This window comes from Oratosquilla oratoria, chromosome 24 (genome assembly GCF_046742065.1).
Source record: "Oratosquilla oratoria isolate Oo_2021 chromosome 24, ASM4674206v1, whole genome shotgun sequence".
Classification (NCBI taxonomy): domain Eukaryota; kingdom Metazoa; phylum Arthropoda; class Malacostraca; order Stomatopoda; family Squillidae; genus Oratosquilla; species Oratosquilla oratoria.
Window position 1 is genome coordinate 54,380,774 of NC_134800.1, and position 24,074 is coordinate 54,404,847.

At 41.0% G+C, this 24,074-nt stretch overlaps 1 protein-coding gene across 14 annotated transcripts in view; it reads right to left on the bottom strand.

Moving 5' to 3' along the window:
* Positions 1 to 2,981: 2,981 nt before the first annotated feature.
* The window catches only part of Nf-YA (nuclear factor Y-box A), a 30,918-nt gene continuing 9,825 nt past the window's right edge, over positions 2,982 to 24,074 (bottom strand). For 5 of the 14 annotated variants that reach the window (XM_076208119.1, XM_076208118.1, XM_076208122.1 and 2 more), the window contains exons 4-10: positions 21,884 to 21,910; positions 21,248 to 21,386; positions 17,190 to 17,326; positions 16,838 to 17,011; positions 13,306 to 13,400; positions 11,251 to 11,305; positions 2,982 to 8,335 (exon numbers count right to left, since the gene is read on the bottom strand). In XM_076208119.1, the coding sequence (XP_076064234.1) occupies positions 8,255 to 8,335; positions 11,251 to 11,305; positions 13,306 to 13,400; positions 16,838 to 17,011; positions 17,190 to 17,326; positions 21,248 to 21,386; positions 21,884 to 21,910 (708 nt within the window). In that variant the 3' untranslated portion in view covers positions 2,982 to 8,254. The remainder of the gene's footprint in view (positions 8,336 to 11,250; positions 11,306 to 13,305; positions 13,401 to 16,837; positions 17,012 to 17,189; positions 17,327 to 21,247; positions 21,387 to 21,883; positions 21,911 to 24,074) is intronic. The other 9 variants (XM_076208129.1, XM_076208132.1, XM_076208128.1 and 6 more) reach the window with 7 other exon arrangements.

Here is a 24,074-nt window from a genome sequence, read left to right on the forward strand (position 1 = left end):
ACGGGTCATCTCTACATCCTGTCCACTGCCCTGGATCAGAAGCAGTGTCACAAGACACAGCAAGGCTGCTTCATTAATTCAGCAACCCCACCCCCTCTCCATCCCCTCATGCAGAAAAGAAGACAGGAAGAAATCCCTTCGGGCTGTGTCAAATTATTTCTCATACATACTTCCTCATCCCCAATCTCCAAACCACTCCGCCTCATGCATCACATCATCATCCATACACAACCCTTCTCCATTCACCCCTATCTTTGGCCTTCCTCAACAGATATTCCTCTCTTTTGTAGTGCCCCTTTTACCCCATCCATCCATCTCATCTTAGGACACCCCCTCATATTCACTCCTTCCACACCTCTTTTACTAATCTTTCTTCACTCATTCTTCCCATGTGTCCAAACCATCCTAATACTCTTTCATCAACCCCATCTCCCAACTCCCTTTCCACCCCTGTTCTTCTCCTCACTCTATCTAGCCTAGTAACCCCTATCATACTTCTCAGACATTTCATCTCGAACACATTCAAAATCCTCTCTTCCTCTTATGTTCCATGTTTCTGCCCCATACAGTGCTGTTGGCACAATTACTCATATAACACCTCTTAGCATCCATTCCCAAATATTTATTTCTCATTACACTCTTTAATCCACCAAGACATTTACTCGCTTCTCTCAATCTACATTCTACCTCCACCCCCACTCCTCCCTTTCCTACCACATTTGCACCCAAGTATCTAAAAATATCCACTTCCTCCAGTCTCTCTCCCTTAATGATCACTTCCAGTCTGCTGTCACTCTCTCCCCTTGTATATCTCATCACCTTATTTTTGCCCACATTTATCTTCTGCTTCCTTCTTTCACATGCCTTCTCAAACTCTGTCATTAACTTCCCCAATGCATCCTCTGATCCTGCTACAAGTGTTGTGTGGTCAACAAACAACAACTGGCTTATTTCTCACTTTTCTCCATTTTCTTTAACCATCTCCAGCCCCTGACCCACTACCCTTGCATTCACCTCTCGCACCACCCCATCCATGTATAGATTGAACAGCCAGGGCGACATAACACATCCCTGATGAAGTCCCACCTTTACCAAAAACCATTCACTCTCTCCATTTCTAATCCTAACACAAGCTCTACTACATATACCATGGCTTTTTCCCCCCCTTACAAGGGAGGTAGCCAAAAAGAAAAAGGCATAAAATCATTCCCACTCATTCCATCCCTAAATACACTCCACTCCCCTCCACCCTCCCTCTCATCTTAGCATCTCTTGGATGATGGGTCATCCCTGCACCTTGTCCACTGCCCTGGGTCATAGGCAGTGTTGCAAGGCACAGCACATCCACAGAAAGGCCGCTTCATAAAATTGGCGACCCCCCCCTCCGTCCCCCCATGCATAAAAGGAGAAGACGGGGAGAAATCCCTTCGGGCTGCATCAAATTTTGCTCACACATACTACCTCAACCCCCATTCTACCTCATGCATAACATCATACATATACAACCATTCTTCATGCATCCCTGTCTTCTGTCCTCTCCCGTCATTCCTCAACAGACATTTCCCTCTTCCCAAAAGCCCCCTTCACCCCATCCATCCATCTCATCCTAGGACGTCCCCTCATGTTCACTCCCTCCACATCTACCTTCCATACCTCTTTTACTAGTCTTTCTTCACTCATTCTTTCCATGTGTCCAAACCATCCTAATACTCTTTCATCAACCCTATCTCCCAACTCCCTTTCCACCCCTGTTCTCCTCACCTCCTCATTTCTCACTCTATCTAGCCTAGTAACCTCCATCATACTTCTCAGACACCTCATCTCAAACACATTCAAACTCCTTCTCTCTTATGTTCTATATTTCTGCCCCATACAGTGCTGTTTGCACAATTACTCCTTCATACAATCTTCTCTTAGCATCCATTCCCAAATGTCTATTCCTCATTACACTTTTTAATCCACCAAGGCATTTACTCACTTCTCTCATTCTACATTCTACCTCCACCTTTTGATGGCTCATAACAGCTTTCCTCCTATCCCATATATCTGCAGTACCTCCCACAGTGCCTGTCTACCCTGTCGTAAGCCTTTTCCAAATCCATAGAAGCCCAAAAAACATCTTTGCCTTTTCCTATAGCTTTCTCACATATCTGTCTTACCACAAAAATCTGATCTACACAACCCCTACTTCTCCTAAAACCACACTGTTCCTCACCAATTACTCCCTCTGTTCCTCTCAATCAAAACCCTCCTATAAGCCCTCCCAACTACACTCAACAAGCTGATCCCTCTGAACTACTACACTCACACTTGTCCCCCTTTCCCTTGTAAAGCGGAACTATATAGTCACTCCTCCAGTCCTCTGGCACTCTACCCTCTCTAAAACAAACATTAAATAACCTTACCAGCCAGGCTACTATAACTGTACCTTCTTTCTTCAGACATTCTGCATGGCATCCATCTGCACAGTAACTCCTGTATTTTCAGATTTCCTTTACATAATCCCCTGCCTTAAAGAGGACCACCATAGCAGCTATCTTGTCACATTCGATTTCACACCCACTACCCACAGCCAGCAACACAAGACACCAAACCACTGATTATTTACATACAATCTAAGGCAAAGCATGGAGCTCCAGAAACATAATACTCTCCCTGTTGAATCTCAAACAGCACCGAGCCTGGAAGCACAACATGCCCTGGTGGCAGCTAGCCTTGGTCTCGTTGCCAGGCATACGAAAAAAATATCTGGCTCCCTCGGGATATTGAGGGCGCAGGGCTTCCAATTTATGGTACAAGTATCAACAGCAGCATTATCACGTCCATACTTATGGCAGCTAAAGTTCATCCTTTATAAGAGGGAAGAAGCTTATTGGTATATTGTTAGATGAATTAAAGCAGTAACCCTATGCTGAAGGAGTCAAATATTTTGCATTTCTGAGGAAACATTCCCATTTTGATTGAAAAAACAAACAAACAAACAGAATTCAATATATTTTTATTACAAAATTATGTAACAAGTTGTGAACAGTATCTCACACTGGAAAGTTATTTGTTTTTGTAAGTTTTATAAAAAAAAAATTCACAAAAAGGAAAAAACAACCTACACAAGATGTTAAACACCTTAACAGTACGGCAGCATAACGTCTTGGGTGTTCTGTACACACACTCAAGGTCATCAATGTACACCTATTTTCAAGCTATTAGGACCAAATACTTGCCATTACGAAGTATCCTGCATTATATCACTCTACATAAAGTTTTGAATATTTACCATGAGTATACAATATATACAAAGTACCACCCACCTATTGTTCATAATCACAAGTATTTGCTACTATCAGCTTTATCATGGGCACACATCACCATTAACCCCTCAAATATAGTGTCACATCATACAGATTTTGTTTGGCTCAAGACACGTGGAGTTCCAGCAAATGAAGGGCAGGGTCTTCAGTGATGAAAACCACTTTCAGATAATACCAAAATCTGACCCTCTACTGCACAAAAACTACCTCTCAGTCAGAACTAAATGTACAGTTACCTCTTAATGTATACGAGGGCTACATTCCTGAATATAATCAAATATTGCATCAACTAATAATATTCCCTTATGAAATAATGGAATAATACGGGGTTACATTCCAAATGTGCATATCGATATCCAGAATGTGAAAAACCTGTTGTAACAATGTAAATATCAGTATCCTAAACAATCTTAAATGCTTAAGAAATGCGAAAATTCATAGAGATGTTAGCCTTGAAGCAATAAAACTAAAAACAAAATGTGGCTGTAATAGGCAGAAGAAATTGCAGTGTGTGAAAATTGCAATACATGGACTGGAACTGTGTTCATTAACTCCATTTTATTTTCTCTCTTGCATTTCCTGAGACAGCACACTTATTTCCCCTAATAAAACCTCACATTATTTAATATATGTGATACTCACACCTGTGTAAATTAAGAGGTATCTGTATGTCCACACATTATAGAGGTTATTCCCTGAGTGTACAAGAGAGCCCCCAAGAATTACAAATGCCTGTCAAGTACTCTGTGGCCAATTGAATCATTTCTGATGCAATGAGCACTCAATCAAGCTAAATCTCTCCCAAAAGCAGGGTGTATCTGATAATGCTTCGTTATTTCATCTGTGCCTGGAGGCAGCACAATCGTTCAGGTCCTGAAGATGTTAACCCATTAAATTTATCTAAAACAATGAACAGACTTAAGTAAACTTCAACTAGAATAAGAACATATGCCATCTTAGAAAGAAAAAAGAAAAGGAGAATGTGTATGTATAATTCAGAATTAGAATGTGGTACAAGGTCAGACCAAGTAAAAGAAATTGGTGTATGATGTGGTGGATTTGGAACATACGATCAAAAGAAACGACAACAGACATAAGAAAGTGCAAGATAAAGGCAGAGGTATTCAAAGGAAAGGAAGACAGATGAAAAATTCACCACTGCAAAAGATGGCAAATAAATTCAGATTGGAACTAATATGAAGAAGTTAAATGTAAAGATAAAAGCAAGATACAATGATGTAGTTTTGGTTACCGAAAGAAGGTAGTGAAGGAATGTGGATAGAATGGTTAGAATAAAATCAATCAACTCATCAATATGCTTCCCCAGCTCTCGTCCCATAGATTTCCCAAAGAAATACTGGAATGCATTGTATTGCAGTGGATCAATTTGAATGTTACTGCCTGGTGGAAACATTAACAGGGGAACAATTCCTGGCTGTCAGCTTTGTGAGAAAGAAAAAGAAAGATTGAGAGAGAGCATGAAGGAGAGAGAATTAATGCTGCTTTACTTTGTTGTTCATGGGGAAGCTATTTTTTTTCTCAACTGCTGACTGTGAATGCATGGTGAAGAGCAGCACTTCATTTTTTTTCTTTTAAATGCATTTACGAGTGTTCTTTTTCCATGTCCAAATTGTGGACCTGCCAATTTCCAGTACATTCAACCTCTTAACAACCAGGTCCCTGATACACAGGCTGAAGGCCATGTATAAAAAATGAGGCTCACTATTATAAGCTTTTATCCAGTAGGAGAGATTGGCCATCAAATCTGAATGGTAGGTGCTTCTTTGATTCATGAAATTTGGGGACGAGCAACATCACTGACAACTTCCAAAAGGAAGCACACAACCTATTTTGTCTCAGCCCTAGTTCTAGCATGTCAAGGTAAATCAGAGTTTCCCTTATTAGGAGAAAAAGACTCAAGGCAAAAAATGAACGATTGATTGAATTTGTGCAGCATTTAACCCCTTCCATACGGTGCCGCACACGTAGGCGTCATGGGAAGCGAGTGTATTCGCGAGGCTGCCATATCGGCGTCTTGATTATATTTATTGTAGTCGCCCCTGTGTTTTTACATTCTCTCAAATGTGCCCTGAATCCCATTCTCTGTGGTATTCAAAATTCGCGGGTGAAAGAGAGAACGATCGATATAAGCGGTGACTATATTTTATGATGCGAGTATTATTACGACACGTCGTACGGCTGGCATTGGCTGCTGCCACTGAGATCTAAGTCCATGACGCCTACGTGTGCGGCACCGTATGGAAGGGGTTAAGGGCATGGACAGGACAAACAAAAAAATTATACGAGAATCCTCTGAAGTGTTCAAGAGATGTATAATATAAAAAGAAAGTTGCTGTGAGCAATAAGGCATGTATAACAACAGACATGGAGCAACTCAAAATGAAGGCCGAGCAATGTGTTCAACAATGACATGGATGGATTTGTGACAGAGATGAATGTTAAGATTACACAAAGAAAGATGGGAGACCAAATCAGACTATATAAATATGGTAAAAGGCAGAGGTGAGCTACAGGTACACATGGAAGTACAGTTCAGAGAAAGATGAGGGCATCATTCAGGGGAGCAGTGCCAATTTCATAGGTGCTGGATCTGTTGGGGTAGTATAAATGTGACAGAAGTGGTTAATTTATTTATCTATTTTTTCCATTTAATTAATTTTTTTCCAGATAACTTCCAGAGGTGCTGGAGCAGTGCTCCAGTGAGCTCTGGAAGCACTGCACCTCTGGATTCACTGTAAACAAGAAAGTACTGGAAGTGTTTAGGAAGCTCTTAAAATCTAATTAAATAAAGCAGACAGTAAGAAATAAAAGTGACGTAATACCTGGCAGTAGATGTAGAACGAAATAAAGGAATGAAGCTTTGACTGGTGGGTGCAAGGCAGCAACTGGGTCATTAAAAAACTGGACATGACAGGAAAATGCCAAATAGTACAGAGATGGACATGATGGAAAGTAGAGGAAATTGTCCCACTGTATGGCAATGAAATACAAATGTAGACACTGGTTATAGGATAATGAAACAGTATCTATAATGGAAATGGTCAACGGAGATGAAGAGGATACAATACTACAAATTTGTTGTAAAAGAACAAAATGATGGAAGTAAAAGTCAATGGCCATAACAATCTCTATGTGGAGTGTACATTGTGAGAAACACAAGAAAATAGGAGGAATATGTAGCAATGTTATGTGTACTTATGGTTAGTTCCCCATTAGAACAGAATCAAGGAAATGGTCCAACCTTTTGTTTTAGGGGCTTCACTATCCACCTGTATGATGGGCAAGTTGGCCATGTCTCTTTGCAGGGAGAGGGGAAGATGGAACTCAAAAGGAACATGATCTAATCTCTGAGAAGAGATGAAAGAAGAGGAAGAAGACAACGAAGAAGGAAAGTGAAGAGGAAGAAGAGAATCCTCCTTTGCAGACAAACAAGTTGAATTGCACGAAGGCTCTTGACAACAATGCCAGATGTACCTTTGCAGCATTGCTGTTCAGCCCCTCTGCTCAAATTAAACTGATCTACAAAGTAATCTACATACATATACCAACTGCTTTTTTCCCCTTACAAGGGAGGTAGCCAAAGTCAAAGGCATAAACCCACTCCCACTCATTTCATCCTCACATACTCCACTCCCATTCACTACCCCACCCTCCCTCTTTTCTTGGCTCCTCCTGGATGACAGGTCATCCCTGCATCTTGCCCACTGCCCTGGGTCAGAAGCATTGAGATCTCCCAATACCACTACACTGACATTTCTTCCTAAACCCTCTATGCATTCATTTAAATTTATACAAAGCCTCCCTTTCCTCTACACTCTTCACACTACCAGGCCCATATGCACTTACAGAGACCCACATTTACTTTGAAGAAACTTCCTTCCACTCCACCTCATACTTACCTATCTCTTCACTTACTGGTATAGCCACCCCTTCTCTTCCTCATCCTTTCTTCACTCCTGACACCCTCCCAACTACACTCCCAAACTCGGACTCACCCCTCCCTTTCAACTTGGTTTCACTCAAAGTCAACACCTCCATCTTTCTTCTCACAAACTTACTGCCTATCTCTTCCCTTTTACTCTCATCTGTACCACATCCATACACATTAAAAGACCCAAACTTTAGGGTTCTGGTAGGAAAACTTCTCCTTTTCATAGGAATGTCCCCTTTGGGGCTACAGAGAATGGGATGCCTGGTCCTATCCCCGTCCCATTTTTGTCGCCTTTTACGACCCAAGTGGGAACACTCAGTGGCAGTATTCTTTCTCCCCTACCACAGGGTTCTGTAATCTACAAACCATGGGTAAATGTGAAAAAAGAATCCCACAGCTACACTGAGCACACATACATGCACATGCACCCATCCTTACTGACTGGGTGACAATACCTTGAACCTTACATACACGAATGTTTGTCACAGGTTGCCTTAAATGCTATGAAATCACAGGGATAAGAGATTAGTGTCACATACCAGTTGTTACACAGTAACACAAGGTGTATACAGGTCATGACTTAATGTGCTTTCACATTTGTTACGATGTCAGTGACCGCAAAGGACAGATGTTTATCTGTCTACACAAGGGGAAGTAGTCACACGGGAGCACTGGCACATTGCCACTCCATGCATTATGTCTACAAATAAAAAATGCAATTTGTACTTGGAACCTTCCTTGCCCAATGTCAACCCAAAGGATCACAGCACCTGCAGAGTGACTGAGAACCATATTTCCCTGGAGTAGGCATAACCAATTCAGTCCATGGGCTGGCATCCATATTCATCTGACTTTAGTCATATACTTGCACAATACAACACATAATCTGTCCAGTCTTTAAAATTCATCACAAGAATAATTCAGCCAGTCTTTACCGTCACATGAACACTTCACTTACGTGTTTGTTTCTGTAACGTGGGAAAGTGGAGAACGCCTATGTGACGAACACTTTGGTATCTGTGACCCTAGTCTGAACAGTGTCTCCTGTAATGAGTTCATCCATGCCTGTTCCATTCTGAAATTAAAAAGAAAGAATAAAGTGGGGAAAAATGGATCAAGAGCATTCATATTACCTACTTATTCTCTACCTTCAGCCAACTGAACATATTTAAAATATATGAAACTACAATGAATTAAACTAACTCCAAACCATTCATTCTTCTCTGCTTACAAGCCTGGGTATTACTGCATATACCAATGGTTTACAAATATCTTAATTTTGAGGAAACTATGGTTATATCACTGACGAGGAATGGCTTGGTATTGGATATTTGTTCTAGAAAGTCTACAAACACATTCATCCTTGTTACATCACTAAGACTTTGCCCCTCTATACCAAATCATAATGTCATCTGACTTAAACATGCCAGTCCACTGACCCATTTACCCTACTGATGTACAGCTGTAGAAGTGTTGATACTAGTTTCATAATACAGGAAAGTAATCACAGCTATGGCATTCAGTCTAAGTAGTCTCCTTCTGATGCCACATGCTTTCCTGTGTCCTATTTCTGAAAGTACTTTCGGAATGCCTGCTTTGTGATCTTCGGCTGACATGTCTCATTTTGCCTGTTACTCTTCCCACTGTCAAAATTTCTCCCCTCTATATGCACCAATTTAAGTTTCAAAAAGTCACAGATTAAGGTAAAGCAAGCAGAGAGGATGGTGGACCTGTGTGATTTGACTCTTGGCCAGAACTGTCACAAAGGTCATGAGGTGTGTGCAAGCAGATTGTCATAATAAAACTCCCACTTACCATTCTCATGCAAACCCCACTTTTTCTAATAATGGAACGAGTTTTTCAAGTATATTAAAACATGATGTAGTACTCTTTACAGACTGTCCCTTGCTGATGGGACATCATCCTAGCCTCCTGATAGGGGGAGTTTTGCAACATTTAACCAAATTACATATACCAAAAGGTCCTTTCCCCTTTGTGTGCTGGTTTCACATCTGCTTAGTTTTGGGTTTGCACCTTTAACTTTTAATTCCTAGCACAGCAGTGATTGTTACCTGCCACAACAGTCCAAGTGCAGAGGTCAAAAGTGATGGCGTCAGCCAAAGGTAGTGGTGTTTCATGGGATAGGCCCCTCACCTTTTTTTCCCATTTATATGGGAGGTGGCCACCTAAATCATACACCCATTTGGGAAGAAAGAAAAGAAACTGGGACACCTTCTTTCTGGTCTCCAAGAGTTCTGGGTCTTCCACTGTAGGGACTATACATTTCCTTCCAGTATATAGCAACAAAAAACTACTACTACTCGTACAGTTCTGGTCGGAGTTCTCCCAAACTCTCTTGCCTTGGCATGACAGTAGGTTGGGTGTATGCCCTGATTTGGTCACCCATTTATACATACATACACCATGGGCTTTTCCCCCCTTACAAGGGAGGTAGCCAAAGTCAAAGGGCATAATTCCACTCCTACCCATTTCATCCCCACTTACTCCACTCCCATTCATCACCCCTCCCTCCCTCTTTTCTTGGCTCCTCCTGGATGACGGGTCATCCCTGCATCTTGTCCATTGCCCTGGGTCAGGGGCAATGCAGCAAGACACAGCACATCCACAGCAGGGCCACTTCATTTAATTGGTGACCTGCTCCTCTCTATCAAAACCCATTTATAAGGCAGGAAAGAGGCAACAATGATATTTTCTTCATTTCTGTTCATTGGAGGCCACCTGAAACACTGGTTCCTGTTTACTCTCATAGCTATCTTTAGAATGTTTGTTCTTTTGAAATACTCATGCAGTCTTCATTACAAACCCTCTTCCTTCTTCAGTTTGTGTCCAAAAGTTTTCCAGTTTTTGAAGGAAAAATGATGCAAGTTCATTGTTCGACCTTCTCTCCAACTGCAAATATCTCAAACTTGGCCGAACACATTATAAACACCAAGTTAGCAAATAGATCACATGTGCAGGAGCTATATAGCCTCAACCATGTGATCAATTGTTTCCAAGAATGTTGTCTTAACCCATTAAACTCTGATGACAAGATTCATTTGGTCAAATAAAACAAAATCATAAAACACCAAAATGTTTGATCAAACACCAGAAAAATACGACGTCAGTCCTCGCTTTGCGCGAGGACTGACGTCATATTTTTCTGGTGTTTGATCAAACATTTTGGTGTTTTATGATTTTTTGTTTTATTTGACCAAATGACAAGATTCTTGTCATCGGAGTTTAATGGGTTAAATGACATCCCAAAGTGGCACACCATTCAAATTTATGCCAGAGTCTCCATACTTTTTCATCAGCCTCACATATTAGACAGTTCTGAACATAAGTTTTCACCCCACCTGGGGTAACTGAAGAAGTTAAAAATGTTAAAAAGAAGTACATTTTTTTCAAAATAACCTCTTCAGAAGTGACAGGCTTTAAAGATTACACTCATATTAAGCTAAGCAATTTAATTAAAATAACTTCACAAACAACCATGCCCCATCCCCACACAATCAAAAACAACTATAACTGGTTACAATCACTACATTTCTGCCACGGCAGTCAAAACAGGTCTGGCCCGTGAAGCAAATCAAATGCAATTTCTGAAACTCATGAATCAAGATTTTCAAGCTGAATGATATATGAATCAACTCAACAATGTAATAGCATCATATTTATGAAATTAATTTTCCTAAATTATTAATCATAATTGGGTTATTAAAACTCATAATTTTGTATGGCCTGTGTATAAAAGTACCCAAATGGCCCTTGATAGGATAAAGGTTCCCCACTCCTGGTATTGGGTACCTGATTGTGATATATACACAAGGAGCTTGGTCTAAGTGCCAATTCCATAAAACTTATCCAATAACTATATCCATACATGAACATAAAGCCCCCTCCCCGCCTTAAAAAAAAAAATATATATATATATATATGAAATAAAAAATAAATAAATAATAATAAAATAAAATAAATTCAGCTTACCTGAAGAGCAAATCCATCCAGGTTGTCTATCCCCTCCTGCCTGTAAAATTCAGAACTACTGCTAATGAAAGGAACCACTCACTTGTGGAATGGTGCAACTTATCACCCACTGCTAAAGCAGTGGGTTTCTAAGGACAGATAATACTTAAGGTTAAGTACATCTTACTGATTTTTTTCATTCTTCCATTTCACTGATAAAATACCATGAGCCCATCAATGTCACAATGCATTTTACACATCTACATACAAACATATACCAAAGGCTTCCCCCCCCCCTTTACAAAGGAGGTTGCCAAAGTCAAAAGGAACAATTCCACTCCCACCCATTTGAATACTTATGTTTTTTTAATTTACCCTTTAAGGCTACAGAGTACCTAGTCCTATCCTTCATCCCATTCAAGTCACCTTTTACAACCCAAGTGGAAACACTTGGTGACAGTTTTCTTTTTCCCTACAACAGGGTTTGGCAAAAATGGAAATATACATTCAGAGAAGTGGTACAGGACAGTATTAAGAGTGTGTGTATGTGTGTGTGGGGTGACAGCATAACTAAAGGACAGTTGTAGTACAATAAACTAGCATCATTTCTCTACGAGGTAAATGCACGACATTTCTAATAATTTGAAAGCCAGAGGAGCTAAGTGTTGAACAAGAACTTACTAAGCCCAAGGGTAATGAAAGGACTGAACAAATACTGAAACTTGTCTTTTCATAAAATGACTAAAAGATTTGATTGGGAGCATGATCATTTGCTTTTAAATTTACACTTGATCCAAACATTTCATTTAGGCAAGCTTGTGCTTCTTGATTGTTATTTTTACATATTGTGACCACTTCAATACACACCCAAACAAGCTGGACTGTCCTACACAGCACTAGATTCTATCTATATACCACAGGCACTAGATTAACACCAAAATAATCAACAACATGAAATCTAGGAGCCCTGTTGAGTGTGTATACCAACTTGTAACTTCATTCTGGTGAGAGAAAAGTCCATGCAAATATATATATATATGCAAAGGGGGACGGAGAGGGGGGGTCGCCAATTAAATGAAGCGGCCTCGCTGTGGATGTACTGTGTCTTGCGACACTGCTTCTGACCCAGGGCGGTGGGCAGGGTGCAGGGATGACCCGTCATCCAGGAGGTGCTCAGATGAGAGGAAGGGTGGGAGGGGTGTGGAGTGTATTTAGGGATGAAATGGGTGGGAGTGTTTTTATGCCTTTCCCTTTTTGGCTACCTCCCTTGGAAGGGGGAAAAAGCCTTGGTATATTGTATATGTATGTATATATATATATATATATATATATATATATATATATATATAAATATATAGAGAGAGAGAGAGAGAGAGAGAGAGAGAGAGAGAGAGAGAGAGAGAGAGAGAGAGAGAGAGAGGGGGGGGGGAGGGAGAGGGAAAGGGAGAGGGAGGAGGGAGGGGGAAGGGAAAGGGAGAATGTGGAATGGGAAGAGGGAAAGAGGAGCAAAAGAAGGGGAGAGAGGAACAAGAGGGAGAGAGGGACAAGAGAGAAGAGAGAGAGAGAGAGAGAGAGAGAGAGAGAGAGAGAGAGAGAAGAGACAGAGAGAGAGAGAGAAGAGACAGAGAGAAATAGAAGAGCAAGAGAGAGAAAAGCAAGAGAGAGGGAAGAGCAAGAGAGAGAAGAGCAAGAGAGAGAGAAGAGCAAGATAGAGAGAGTAGAGCAAGAGAGAGAGAGTAGAGCAAGAGAGAGAGAGAGAGAGAGAGAGAGAGAGAGAGAGAGAGAGAGAGAGAGAGAGAGAGAGAGAGAGAGAGAGAGAGAGAGAGAGAGAGAGGAGAGAGGAGAGAGAGGAGAGAGAGGAGACAGAGAGCGGAGACAGAGGAGACAGAGGAGACTGAGGAGACAGGAGAGAGAAGAGATAGAGGAGACAGGAGAGAGAAGAGATAGAGGAAGAGAGCATATATATATATATATATATATATATATATATATATATAAATGAGAGAACAAAATGAGAAAGAAGAGAGGTTGAAAGACAAAGAGGAGAGAGACATGAGAGAATATATGAGTTCTTACTTGGTCTGTTTGCTTCCATTGACTCTGTTGAAACGGCCACCTTCCCCTCTCACTCTATTCATGGCATGGAGATGCCGTGACTCATGGAGGTATTTCTGAAAGACAAAACCTCTACCAATAAAACTGACTGAGAGGACTTACCAACTCAAAGTGAGTTAGCAAGATCTATTCCCACAGAACCACTAGTACTTGTGGTCACATTGTAGCTGAAAACAAACACGAGACATCACATTCTCACGAGAGGGGCATCACAATACCTTTTTTCTTTTTTATGTTAAATCTAATCCCTGCAAATTGAGCATATTTGTGTGCTAAATCACTATCAATATAAATAACTGCATCACAATAACTGTTATTTTTTGCGTTATATCTAATCCCTGCTAATTGAGCATATTTGTGAGCTAAATCACTATCAACGTAAATAACTGCATCAGAAGGTAGTCACCAATTCTATGTATGTGTTTTCCTTTTGTGATGAAAATAATTGTTGCTTCGAGTTTCACCTATCGGAAACCTGTCATGCCACAGCAAATAACAGTCATCCTCAGGCCCTACTACAAATCTTTAGGAAGAAACTTTGCACTATAGTTTATATAGTGTTAGTCATTTTCTGTTTTAATGACTTAGTGTGAGGATGGGGAGTTCTTGTGTGAAAAGGTGGAGGAAATTTTGTTAAAGTTAACAGGAAGAGAAAGAGGGAAGGGAAAGAGAATGGATGAAAGGGATAGCTTTAGATACTTGGGGGCAAATGAGGCTGGAAAAGGAGTGGAGGTAAAATGTAGATTGAGAGAAACAAGTAAATTCTTTGGTGGATTAAAAAGTGTAATGAGAAATAGACATTTGGGAATGGATTCTAAGAGGAGATTGTATGAAGGGGGGATTGTGCCAACAACACTGTATGGGGCAGAAACGTAGAAAGAGGTTAAAAAGTATTGAAGAGGTTAAAAGTATTTGTTTATTCCCAAGGGATTACATGTAGGCATTTGACTTAGTCAGGCCTTGCTGTGTAGACATTCATAGATCTAAAATTGGAAATGTTAGTTATTTACATTGATATTGATTTAGCCCACAAATATGCTCAGTTAGCAGGGATTAGATTTAACGAAAAAAAGAAAAGTTATTATGATGCAGTTGTTGTTGTTGTCGTTCCCTAGACTGTCTGTCTGAGGAGTCCCGTCTCCCCAAGGAATGCCATAGCCGAAACTGGGTTTTCCCACAAATCCTTTATAGAGCGTATGTTGTGTTGTTTGCATGCATGATTGTGTATAATGCAGTCTTCCATTATGTGTTGTATGGTATGGGGTGAAGTGCTACATCCTGGGCAGCTGTTCACAATGCGGTCATCCAGCCTCTTCTGGTAGCTTAGAAGGGTGGTGACCGCACCGCAGTCTGGCCAAGTGGACTCTGTCCTTTCGTGGGAGAGAGGATTCAGAAGGGTAGATATCAGGGGGTCTGGCATGCAGCAGTGTGTTGTCTTTCAGTGTGTTAATGGAGCGACAACACACTGCTGCATGCCAGACCCCCTGATATCCACCCGTCTGAATCCTCTCTCCCACGAAAGGACAGAGTCCACTTGGCCAGACTGCGGTGCAGTCACCACCCAGCACTTCTAAGCTACCAGAAGAGGCTGGATGACTGCATTGTGAACAGCTGCCCAGGATGTAGCACTTCACCCCATACCATACAACACATAATGGAAGACTGCATTATACACAATCATGCACGCAAACAACACAACATACGCTCTATAAAGGATTTGTGGGAAAACCCAGTTTCGGCTATGGCATTCCTTGGGGAGACGGGACTGCTCGGACAGACAGTCTAGGGAACGACAACAACAACAACTGCATCATAATAACTTTTCTTTTTTTCGTTAAATCTAATCCCTGCTAACTGAGCATATTTGTGGGCTAAATCAATATCAATGTAAATAACTAACATTTCCAATTTTAGATCTATGAATGTCTACACAGCAAGGCCTGACTAAGTCAAATGCCTACATGTAATCCCTTGGGAATAAACAAATACTTTTAACCTCTTCAATACGAGTCAATTTCTCACAAGCAGCATTGGCTGCCTATTATACAATGATTTGATAATGCATCACAATACTTGTGTTATAAAATAAAGAGTTGCAGCTATATTACCCATTCTGTTTCACTCTGAATATTACATGTATACACATACCAAGGTTTTTTTCCCCCTTACAAGGGAGGTAGCCAAAAGTCAAAGGCATAATTCCACTCCCACCCATTATCCCCACATACTCCACTCCCATTCACCACCCCTCCCTCCCTCTTTTCTTGGCTCCTTAATGACTGGTCATCCCTGCATCTCACCCACTGCCCTGGGTCAGAAGCACTGCAGCAAGACACAGCATATCCACAGTAAGGCTGCTTCATTTAACTGGCAACCCCTCCTCTCTCTCTCTCTCTATCCCCTCATGCAGAAAGAGAGATGGGGAGAAATTCCTTCAAGCTGCATAAAAATATAATTTACACATACTCCCTCACCCCCTATCCCCCACCCACTCCCTTCCATGCATCACAGCATCATCCATACACAACCATTCTCTACTCACCTCTATTTTCAGTCTTCTCCCTTCCTTCCTCAATAGACATTCCCCTCTTTCCCAATGCCCCTTTTACCCCATCCATCCATCACATTCTTACTTACCCTTTCATGTTCACTCCCCCCACCTCTGCCTTTCATGCTTCTTTTACTAATCTTTCTTCACTCATTCTTACCATGTGTCCAAACCATCACAACACTCTGTCATACACCTTATCTCCCAAACTTCCTGAACAGCCCCACTCACCTCCTTGTTTCTCATTCTATTCAGCCAAGTAACCCCTACCATACTTCTTGGGCATTTCATTTCAAAAAGTTTAAAACTCTTCTTTCATGTTCTACGTTTCTGCCCCATACAGTGTTGTTGGCACAATCCCCCCTTCATACAATCTCCTCTTAGAATCCATTCCCAAATGTCTATTTCTCATTACACTTTTTAATCCACCAGAATTTACTTGTTTCTCTCAATCTACATTCTACCTCCACTCCTCCCTTTCCAGCCACATTGGCCCCAAAGTATCTAAAGCTATCCCTTTCATCCATTCTCTTTCCCTTCCCTCTTTCTCTTCCTGTTAACTTTAACAAAATTTTCTCCACCTTTTCACACAAGAACTCCCCCATCCTCACACTAAGTCATTAAAACAGAAAATGACTAACACTATATAAACTATAGTGCAAAGTTTCTTCCTAAAGATTTGTAGTGGGGCCTGAGGATGACTGTCATTTGCTGTGGCATGACAGGTTTCCGATAGGTGAAACTCGAAGCAACAATTATTTTCATCACAAAAGGAAAACACATACATAAAATTGGCAATTACCTTCTGAAAACTAAACTCCGATCTCTACGTAACCTAGCCTACAACAATCCTGCATCTATGGCACAAAAATAAATAAGGCACCTATTGTGTGTCACGCCCTCAAGTGTTGCAACATGTGTCCTATGCAAGGTAAGTGCACTCACACGAACCTTCCTTTCCTTGGGAATCCTACCCTCAGCTTCCAACTTGGCTCTGGCCTGACGCCTCTTGAGAATACGGTGGTATTGTTTAGCATTAACATACAAGGGTTCTTCCTCTAATAGTTCTGGGCCTGGCAGGGGTATGCGCTGCAACTGAGCAAGACTACCTCCACCCACCTGGGGGGTCAATAATGACATTATTCAGTCACTTTACTTCACGTACAAGTTGATAAAATTGCTACATATGTAGTATGTAAAATTGTACATGACTGCTGAAACCAGCACACAGTTACAACAACTCTTACAGGTCCTTTCATAAGTGACGCTAATATGCCATCCAAGTGTTAATACTCACCATGACCACATTACCAGCAAGACCAGCCTGAGCAGTAGGAGTGGTAGTTTGACTGGCACTTGGCACCGAGGTCTGACCTGCCACCTGCTGACTTGTTGTCCCCGCTACCTGGATCAAGTTGCCTGAAATGTTTACAACTTAATAAAAAAATACTAATTAGTGGGTGACCCTTGGAAGCAGGGGCGTCACAGCCACACAGCCGGGGGAAGCACCCAGTCAACAGGACTACACGGGGGGACTGCATTTAGAATGCCAAATAACTATATACATACATCATCAGTCTCCATGTTGCAAGCACGTTTTAAATTCCACACTTTCATTATTCTTCAGACAGAATTATAGAAAGCTTCAGACCTGAAACACATTATCCTTGTCAAAATGGGGTAAAGACAGACCTCTTTCAATATCACTTTCTCTAGGTTCATAACGTCTCCACTATCAATAACGTTAACAAAATTCAAATTGACTGCCTGTCTTGTAGAAACATTTCTCACTATAAACTATTACTAGTTATGTTCAATGGGTAAAACCTAACTGTCAACCTTCAAAGGGAGAGAAGATGCTAAGTAGGTACGAGAGAATGTAAATGATCAAAACATGTAACTAAAATTCCTAACATGTTCAGATCTCGGCTGATGTCTGGTGACTTGCATGGAGAATCCCCCAGCCATGGACTGTGCTTCTAGTCTAAGTTTGCCAGTGAAACATAAAGCTACATCCCAAAGACATATCTGGTAAAACCTGAAATGTCTTTATGTACTTGTTCAGAAGCACGTGGTACATACCAGTCAGTTACTTCACATTTTATAATTACCATGTGAAGTCCACATCATGTATAGCATTTCCCATGCTACACATGCAAATTGATACTTTAAAAGTGAAAACTAAGTTTCATTTCAAATGCACCCCTTACCGCTACAACATACACAATATGCTTATCCACATGCTACAGAAAACACATGGGCTCAGATCTTTGCAATTTATGAATGTGCTGGATCCATTTCACATGCATAACATGAACAGTATACCATATACACAAGCAGGTCTATTCCAACTCATACCCTCACATGGCTCAAAACATCTTTTCATCTACTTAATCTACATTTCTTCTTGACAACCAGTAACTACTCCTCCTCCTAAAGGTTTCAGATGGTGACACAAACAATCCAAAGTGTCTTTCTGGGAAGAACACAAGGACCTGGGGACTGTTGTCAGCCATGAGTGGCTACAAGTTTTCTGTTAGTGAAACTCCAGGCAACAACTGCTATTCATGTCAACATACCATTCACTACCACATGCAACCCCCCCCCAACCAATACTCTCCACATCCTCAAGCCTCTCTCTCTCTCTACACTTATTTGTCCCTCAATACAATTAACACAAAACACTTGCTTGTTTCACACATCATTAAAAAGACTTTTTCTCTGTGATTCATGGGACAACCCAGTGGCTTGGCTAAATTACTCTGGATGGCAGTTCTTGACAAGATAATTGGCTGCTCTTCTCACAACTGTACACAATTAATACCAATCACATTACATGGAGGAGTGGGAGTGAGGTAAACTGTTGAGCAAGGGAAGCAAGTAAATGTTTTGTGGAAATGAAAAGTATCATGAGAAAAAGGTATCTGGCAGTATATGCAAAGAGAAAATTATATGAAAGGGTGATTGTGCCTACAACACTGTATGGGATGGAATTTGAAATCTAAGAAGCAGAGAGAAGTTTAACCATTTCAGTATGATGATGGCTACATAGGAGTTGTGAGGCGCGAGTGTGTACACGAGAATGTGTCATCAACTTGATTATAAATACTTTTCTGTATTTGTACACAAGTTATCCTCGGATTCTGTGAACTGGTTTGATCACATTTTCTGTGTTTATTATTACTCAGGTAAAAGAGAACAAGTAATACAGCAGTGACTTTATATTTTATAATGAGAGTAGTGTGATGCAAATTACATATGGCAGCCAATGCTGCATGTGAGAATTTGAGTCATACTGAAGTGGTTAAATGTATTAGAGATGAAATGTCCGTGAAGTATGGATATTACATGGATGGATAAAGAGAAACATGGAACTAAGAAGTAGAGCTGGGGTAGAAAGGGAGTAGGCAGAAAGGGCTGACGAAAAATTACTGGGATGGTTTGGGTTTGTGGAGAGAAAGCGAAAAAAAAGATGAACAAAAACAGTGTAGAAACCACAGGTGGATAGAATGAACTTGAGGGAATGACTATAAATGTGATAGATGGACAAGGTGAAAGGGGCATTGAGTAGGGAAGAGTGAATGGTTGTGTATGAATGACATTTAGATACAACTCAAAAGGATTTCTCCCAGTCTTCTCTACCATTATGCATGAGGGGATGAGGAGGGAGAGTTGCTGTGTAAATGAAATAGCCCTGTTGTGGATGTGCTGTATCTTGCTGCATTGCTTCCAACCCAGGCTCTGGGCAAGAGACAGGGATGACCCTTCATCCAAGAGGAGCTAAAATGAGAGGGAAACAAATGGGTGGATGGAATGGAAGTAGGTGTCCCTCAGCTGGCTACCTCCCTTCTATGGGGAGAGGTCCTTGGTATATAAATAGACATTACAACTGCTTCTATGCAGCTGTAAAGAACTAATATGCTCATCAGTATAATACACAAATGCTCAGATCATTACTATCATGAATTATCACTTGCCAATCTAGGAATAGTAGTCTCCCTCACTCCACACAATATGCCACTCTCAGATATAATTTAGTGTTGATTCAGATTTAAACCACAAACTCCCTTTTCCAGAAAGCACTAGGATGGTAACTCCTTAAGAAGAATTTTTTGAAGAACTGAATTTAATGTAGTCTGCCCTTTGTATGAACTTTGCATGACAATGCTTAAACTGCCTCAACTCTTGACTCCCCATCCATGTAGGGACACTAACCTACTTACCCAGCATACATCCTGCTTATCTTTTACTGAAATACACTTGAAATTGGTGTGATTTAGAAAAGGAGCATGCATAATGGTATTACAACAACAAACACATTACTAATGTTGCAAATTAAAAAATAAAGTATGAATAAATATCTACAATGGGAATGAAAAAAATATATACATCTAACAAAACAGGCCTCCCTCCATGCACATATGTCAAAAGCCCTATCACTCTCAAAGCCTTTTCTCTTCTGCAATGGCAACAGATGTCTTACCTCTAAGTAACAGCATTATGAACACTGCATAACTCATTCCAATAAAAGTATAGGTATAAAGTAGTTTCTCTGCATTAGAATGATCCTACTCCAATTGAGATCATAAAAATTTCCACTCTTTTTGCTAGTCTTTCTTCATTCATTCTTACATGTCTAAACCATCCCAGTATTTTGTCATTTGTCCAATCTGCATGAGGGGACAGAGAGGGGGGGTCGCCGATTTAATGAAGCGGCCTTGCTGTAGATGTGCGGTGTCTTGCAACACTGCTTCTGACCCAGGGCAGTGGACAAGATCCAGGGATGACCCATCATCCAGGTGCCAAGATAAGAGGGAGGGAAGAGGGTGGGGGGGGAGTGGAGTGTGATAGAGATGAAATAGGTGGAGTGGTTCTTATGCCTTTGTTTTTTGGCTACCTCCCATATAAGGGAAAAAAAAAACTTTGGTATATGTATGTATGTATTAAAGCAAGGGGTAGACCAAGGAATAGGTGGGTGAATGAAGTTAATAAAGCCATATCATATGGTCAGATGTCAAAGTGAAAATGGGTTTGAGTGACAGTTAAAAAAGAATGCATAAAAAAAAGGAAATAATCCATTTCATGATTGATAAATGCACCTGGGATGAACTAGTAACTTAAAGGTTGGAATGAATAAAAGGTTTGAAGCTTTCCCTTTTCTATATCTTGCCACCTTGCTTTACAGGTTACAGACATTTGGTTGGTTTATGTGCTAGATTAACCAACTCGTTTTACATAAAGCAGCAAATCTGAGCTCGGACAAGCATAGGTTTCTGTAATTAAGATGCCTTGAGGGTGATAAAACCTGACTATGCCAGTGGCAGGGAGGGAAGGTGAGGGTTGGCCCCTAAGTACCTGTGGGTTGTTGCTGCAAGATGTTTCCTTGACTATCTAGCTGGACAGGATACACAAGAGTCTGCCCATCTGACGTTTGGATGATCTGAGCCTGTTGAGTGGTCCCACCCTGTACCACTACATGACCCGTGTTGCTACCCTGTGGGATTTAAGATAACATAAATAATACGGCTACAGCCGATCACTTCATTGCAAGCTACTAACAATTTACAAGGACAAACACTATGATCACAATAGCTCCACTGAATATTTAACAATTCACAAACTTGATGCATTCAAGGAATCTAAATATGAAAACAAGCTGGAGCCTTGACACTTTTTGTATTCTGCAGTCCAATCAGCTACAAGAAATGACAGATGCAGGAAATGTATCAACCTCAGAATCACACTTGCCCTTACACAACTGGATCAGCTTAGAAACAAGGAACAAAGTAGAGGGCAAATGTGCATAACTTGATCGAGTGTCAGGGAGCATTAAGGAACACCAACACATTCCACTAAGCCAGTGAACAAAAAGACACTAAGCATTAAAGTAAACAGGATATGGTAGGTCAGGTATGAAAATCAATATGACTTAAATTGACAGAGATGCATGTATGTACATTGGATGGCATCACTAAATCATCATTTTCTTACCTTTTGGTGGTCGCCTTGTACCACAACCTAGTAAATAAAAAATGTGTCCCGTATATTTTACTGACCATTTGAATGGTGCAATTTGAACTTTAGTCAATTTAAACTGATCCTTGTTTCAAAGGTGAATCTTAGCCATTATCAACAGCATATTTGCAGTAGTATCTACAGCAAAAATAACACTTATATACTAATAAAGTCCAGGGGGTAAGCACACGGAGTACCCGTCAAATGATTTATTGCCTTTCACTACTTTACCATAACCATGGTTGAGAAACAATGTAAAGTACTCCACGGTTTGACAACTCTTCAATGCAAAAACAGTCAACTTGTAATCTCTACAATTTAGCAAGAAATCCCATGTCCACCATCCTCCAATAAATATGGAGGCCACTGGTTTGTTATTAGAGCATAATTTCACTTTTCATCCATAGTCCATATTGCCATCATTCCATTTAGAAAAGTTATAACCTCAATCTTTTTTCAATGTTCTTTTGTATGCATGACCCGTCATCCGGGAGGTGCTAAGATAAGAGGGAGGGTGGAGTGGAGTGGAGTGTATTTAGGGATGGAATGGATGGAAATGATTTTATGCCTTTTTCTTTTTGGCTACCTCCCTTGTAAGGGGGAAAAAGCCTTGGTATATGTATGTATGTATCATACTGTGACTATCCCTCCATTATGCCATCCCTCAATCTTAATACTGGCCTGTACCACTTCCCTGAATATACACACATACATCAAAGGCTTTTTCCCCCATACGAGGGAGGTAGCCAAAAAGAAAAAAGGCATAAAAACCATTCCCACCCATTCCATCCCTAATACACTCCACTCCCCTCCACCCTCCCTCTTATCTTGGCACCTCCTGTATACGTTTCCTTTTTTGGCAGACCCTGTGGTAGGGGAGAAAGAATCCTGCCACCAAGTTCCCACTTCAATTGTAAAAGGTGATAAAAATGAGACAAGGACAGGACGAGGCATTCTACTCCCTGTAGCCCCAATGGGAAAATTCCTAAAAAATGCAAAGGCATAAGAGGGTCTGAGAGGAGTTTTCCAATCAGAACTCCAAGGTTCGGGTCTTTTAATGTGTGTGGATGTGGTACAGATGAGAGTAAAAGGGAAGAGATAGGCAGTATGTTTGCGAGAAGAAAGATGGATATGTTGGCACTGAAAATCCATGTGAACAAGTTGTATAGACACGGTAAAGGAAACATGGACTGGAGGTGAAGCTTTTATTCCTGACGTTTCGTCTATCGACTTTCTCAAAGGAATGAGCATACTAGATACATACAGAGTTTATATATACGCCTTACGGCTCAAGGGGTTATGCGAGCGTATAACGCTGTTCTGATTGGCCCGCTGAGACCGCCAATCACGAAGCGCTATATTCGCTGAGGATTTGGCCCAGGTGAAGCTCCCAGCCTTATTGTTGATATTCGGACGAGTGGTGATGTAAGCAGTTTCTATAGATTTTCTGGTCTTCTTATCCATACCTTCGTGTAGAATCTCGGCTCGGTTCCATTGTGGGAGGTGCCCAGATTCGTCAACATGCACCACCATTGCGTTGGTGAGTCTATGGTGACGGAGGACTCACCAACGCAATGGTGGTGCATGTTGACGAATCTGGGCACCTCCCACAATGGAACCGAGCCAAGATTCTACACGAAGGTATGGATAAGAAGACCAGAAAATCTATAGAAACTGCTTACATCACCACTCGTCCGAATATCAACAATAAGGCTGGGAGCTTCACCTGGGCCAAATCCTCAGTGAATATAGCGCTTCGTGATTGGCGGTCTCAGTGGGCCAATCAGAACACAGCGTTATACGCTCGCATACCCCCTTGGGCCGTAAGGCATATATATAAACTCTGTATGTATCTAGTATGCTCATTCCTTTGAGAAAGTCGATAGACGAAACGTCAGGAATAAAAGCTTCACCTCCAGTCCATGTTTCCTTTACCGTGTCTATACATGTTGGCACTGAGTGAAACTAAGTTGAAAGGGAGGGGTGAGTTTGAATGTGTAGTTGGCAGGGTGTCAGGAGTGAAGAGAGGGTGAGGAAGAGAAGGGATGGATATACCAATATGTGAAGACATGGGTGTGTGGTGGAGTAGGTTTCTTCAAGGTTAATGTGGATGAAGGCGAAACTGAGGAGAGGTAGGTATTTTTAAATGCATATGGGCCTGGTAGTG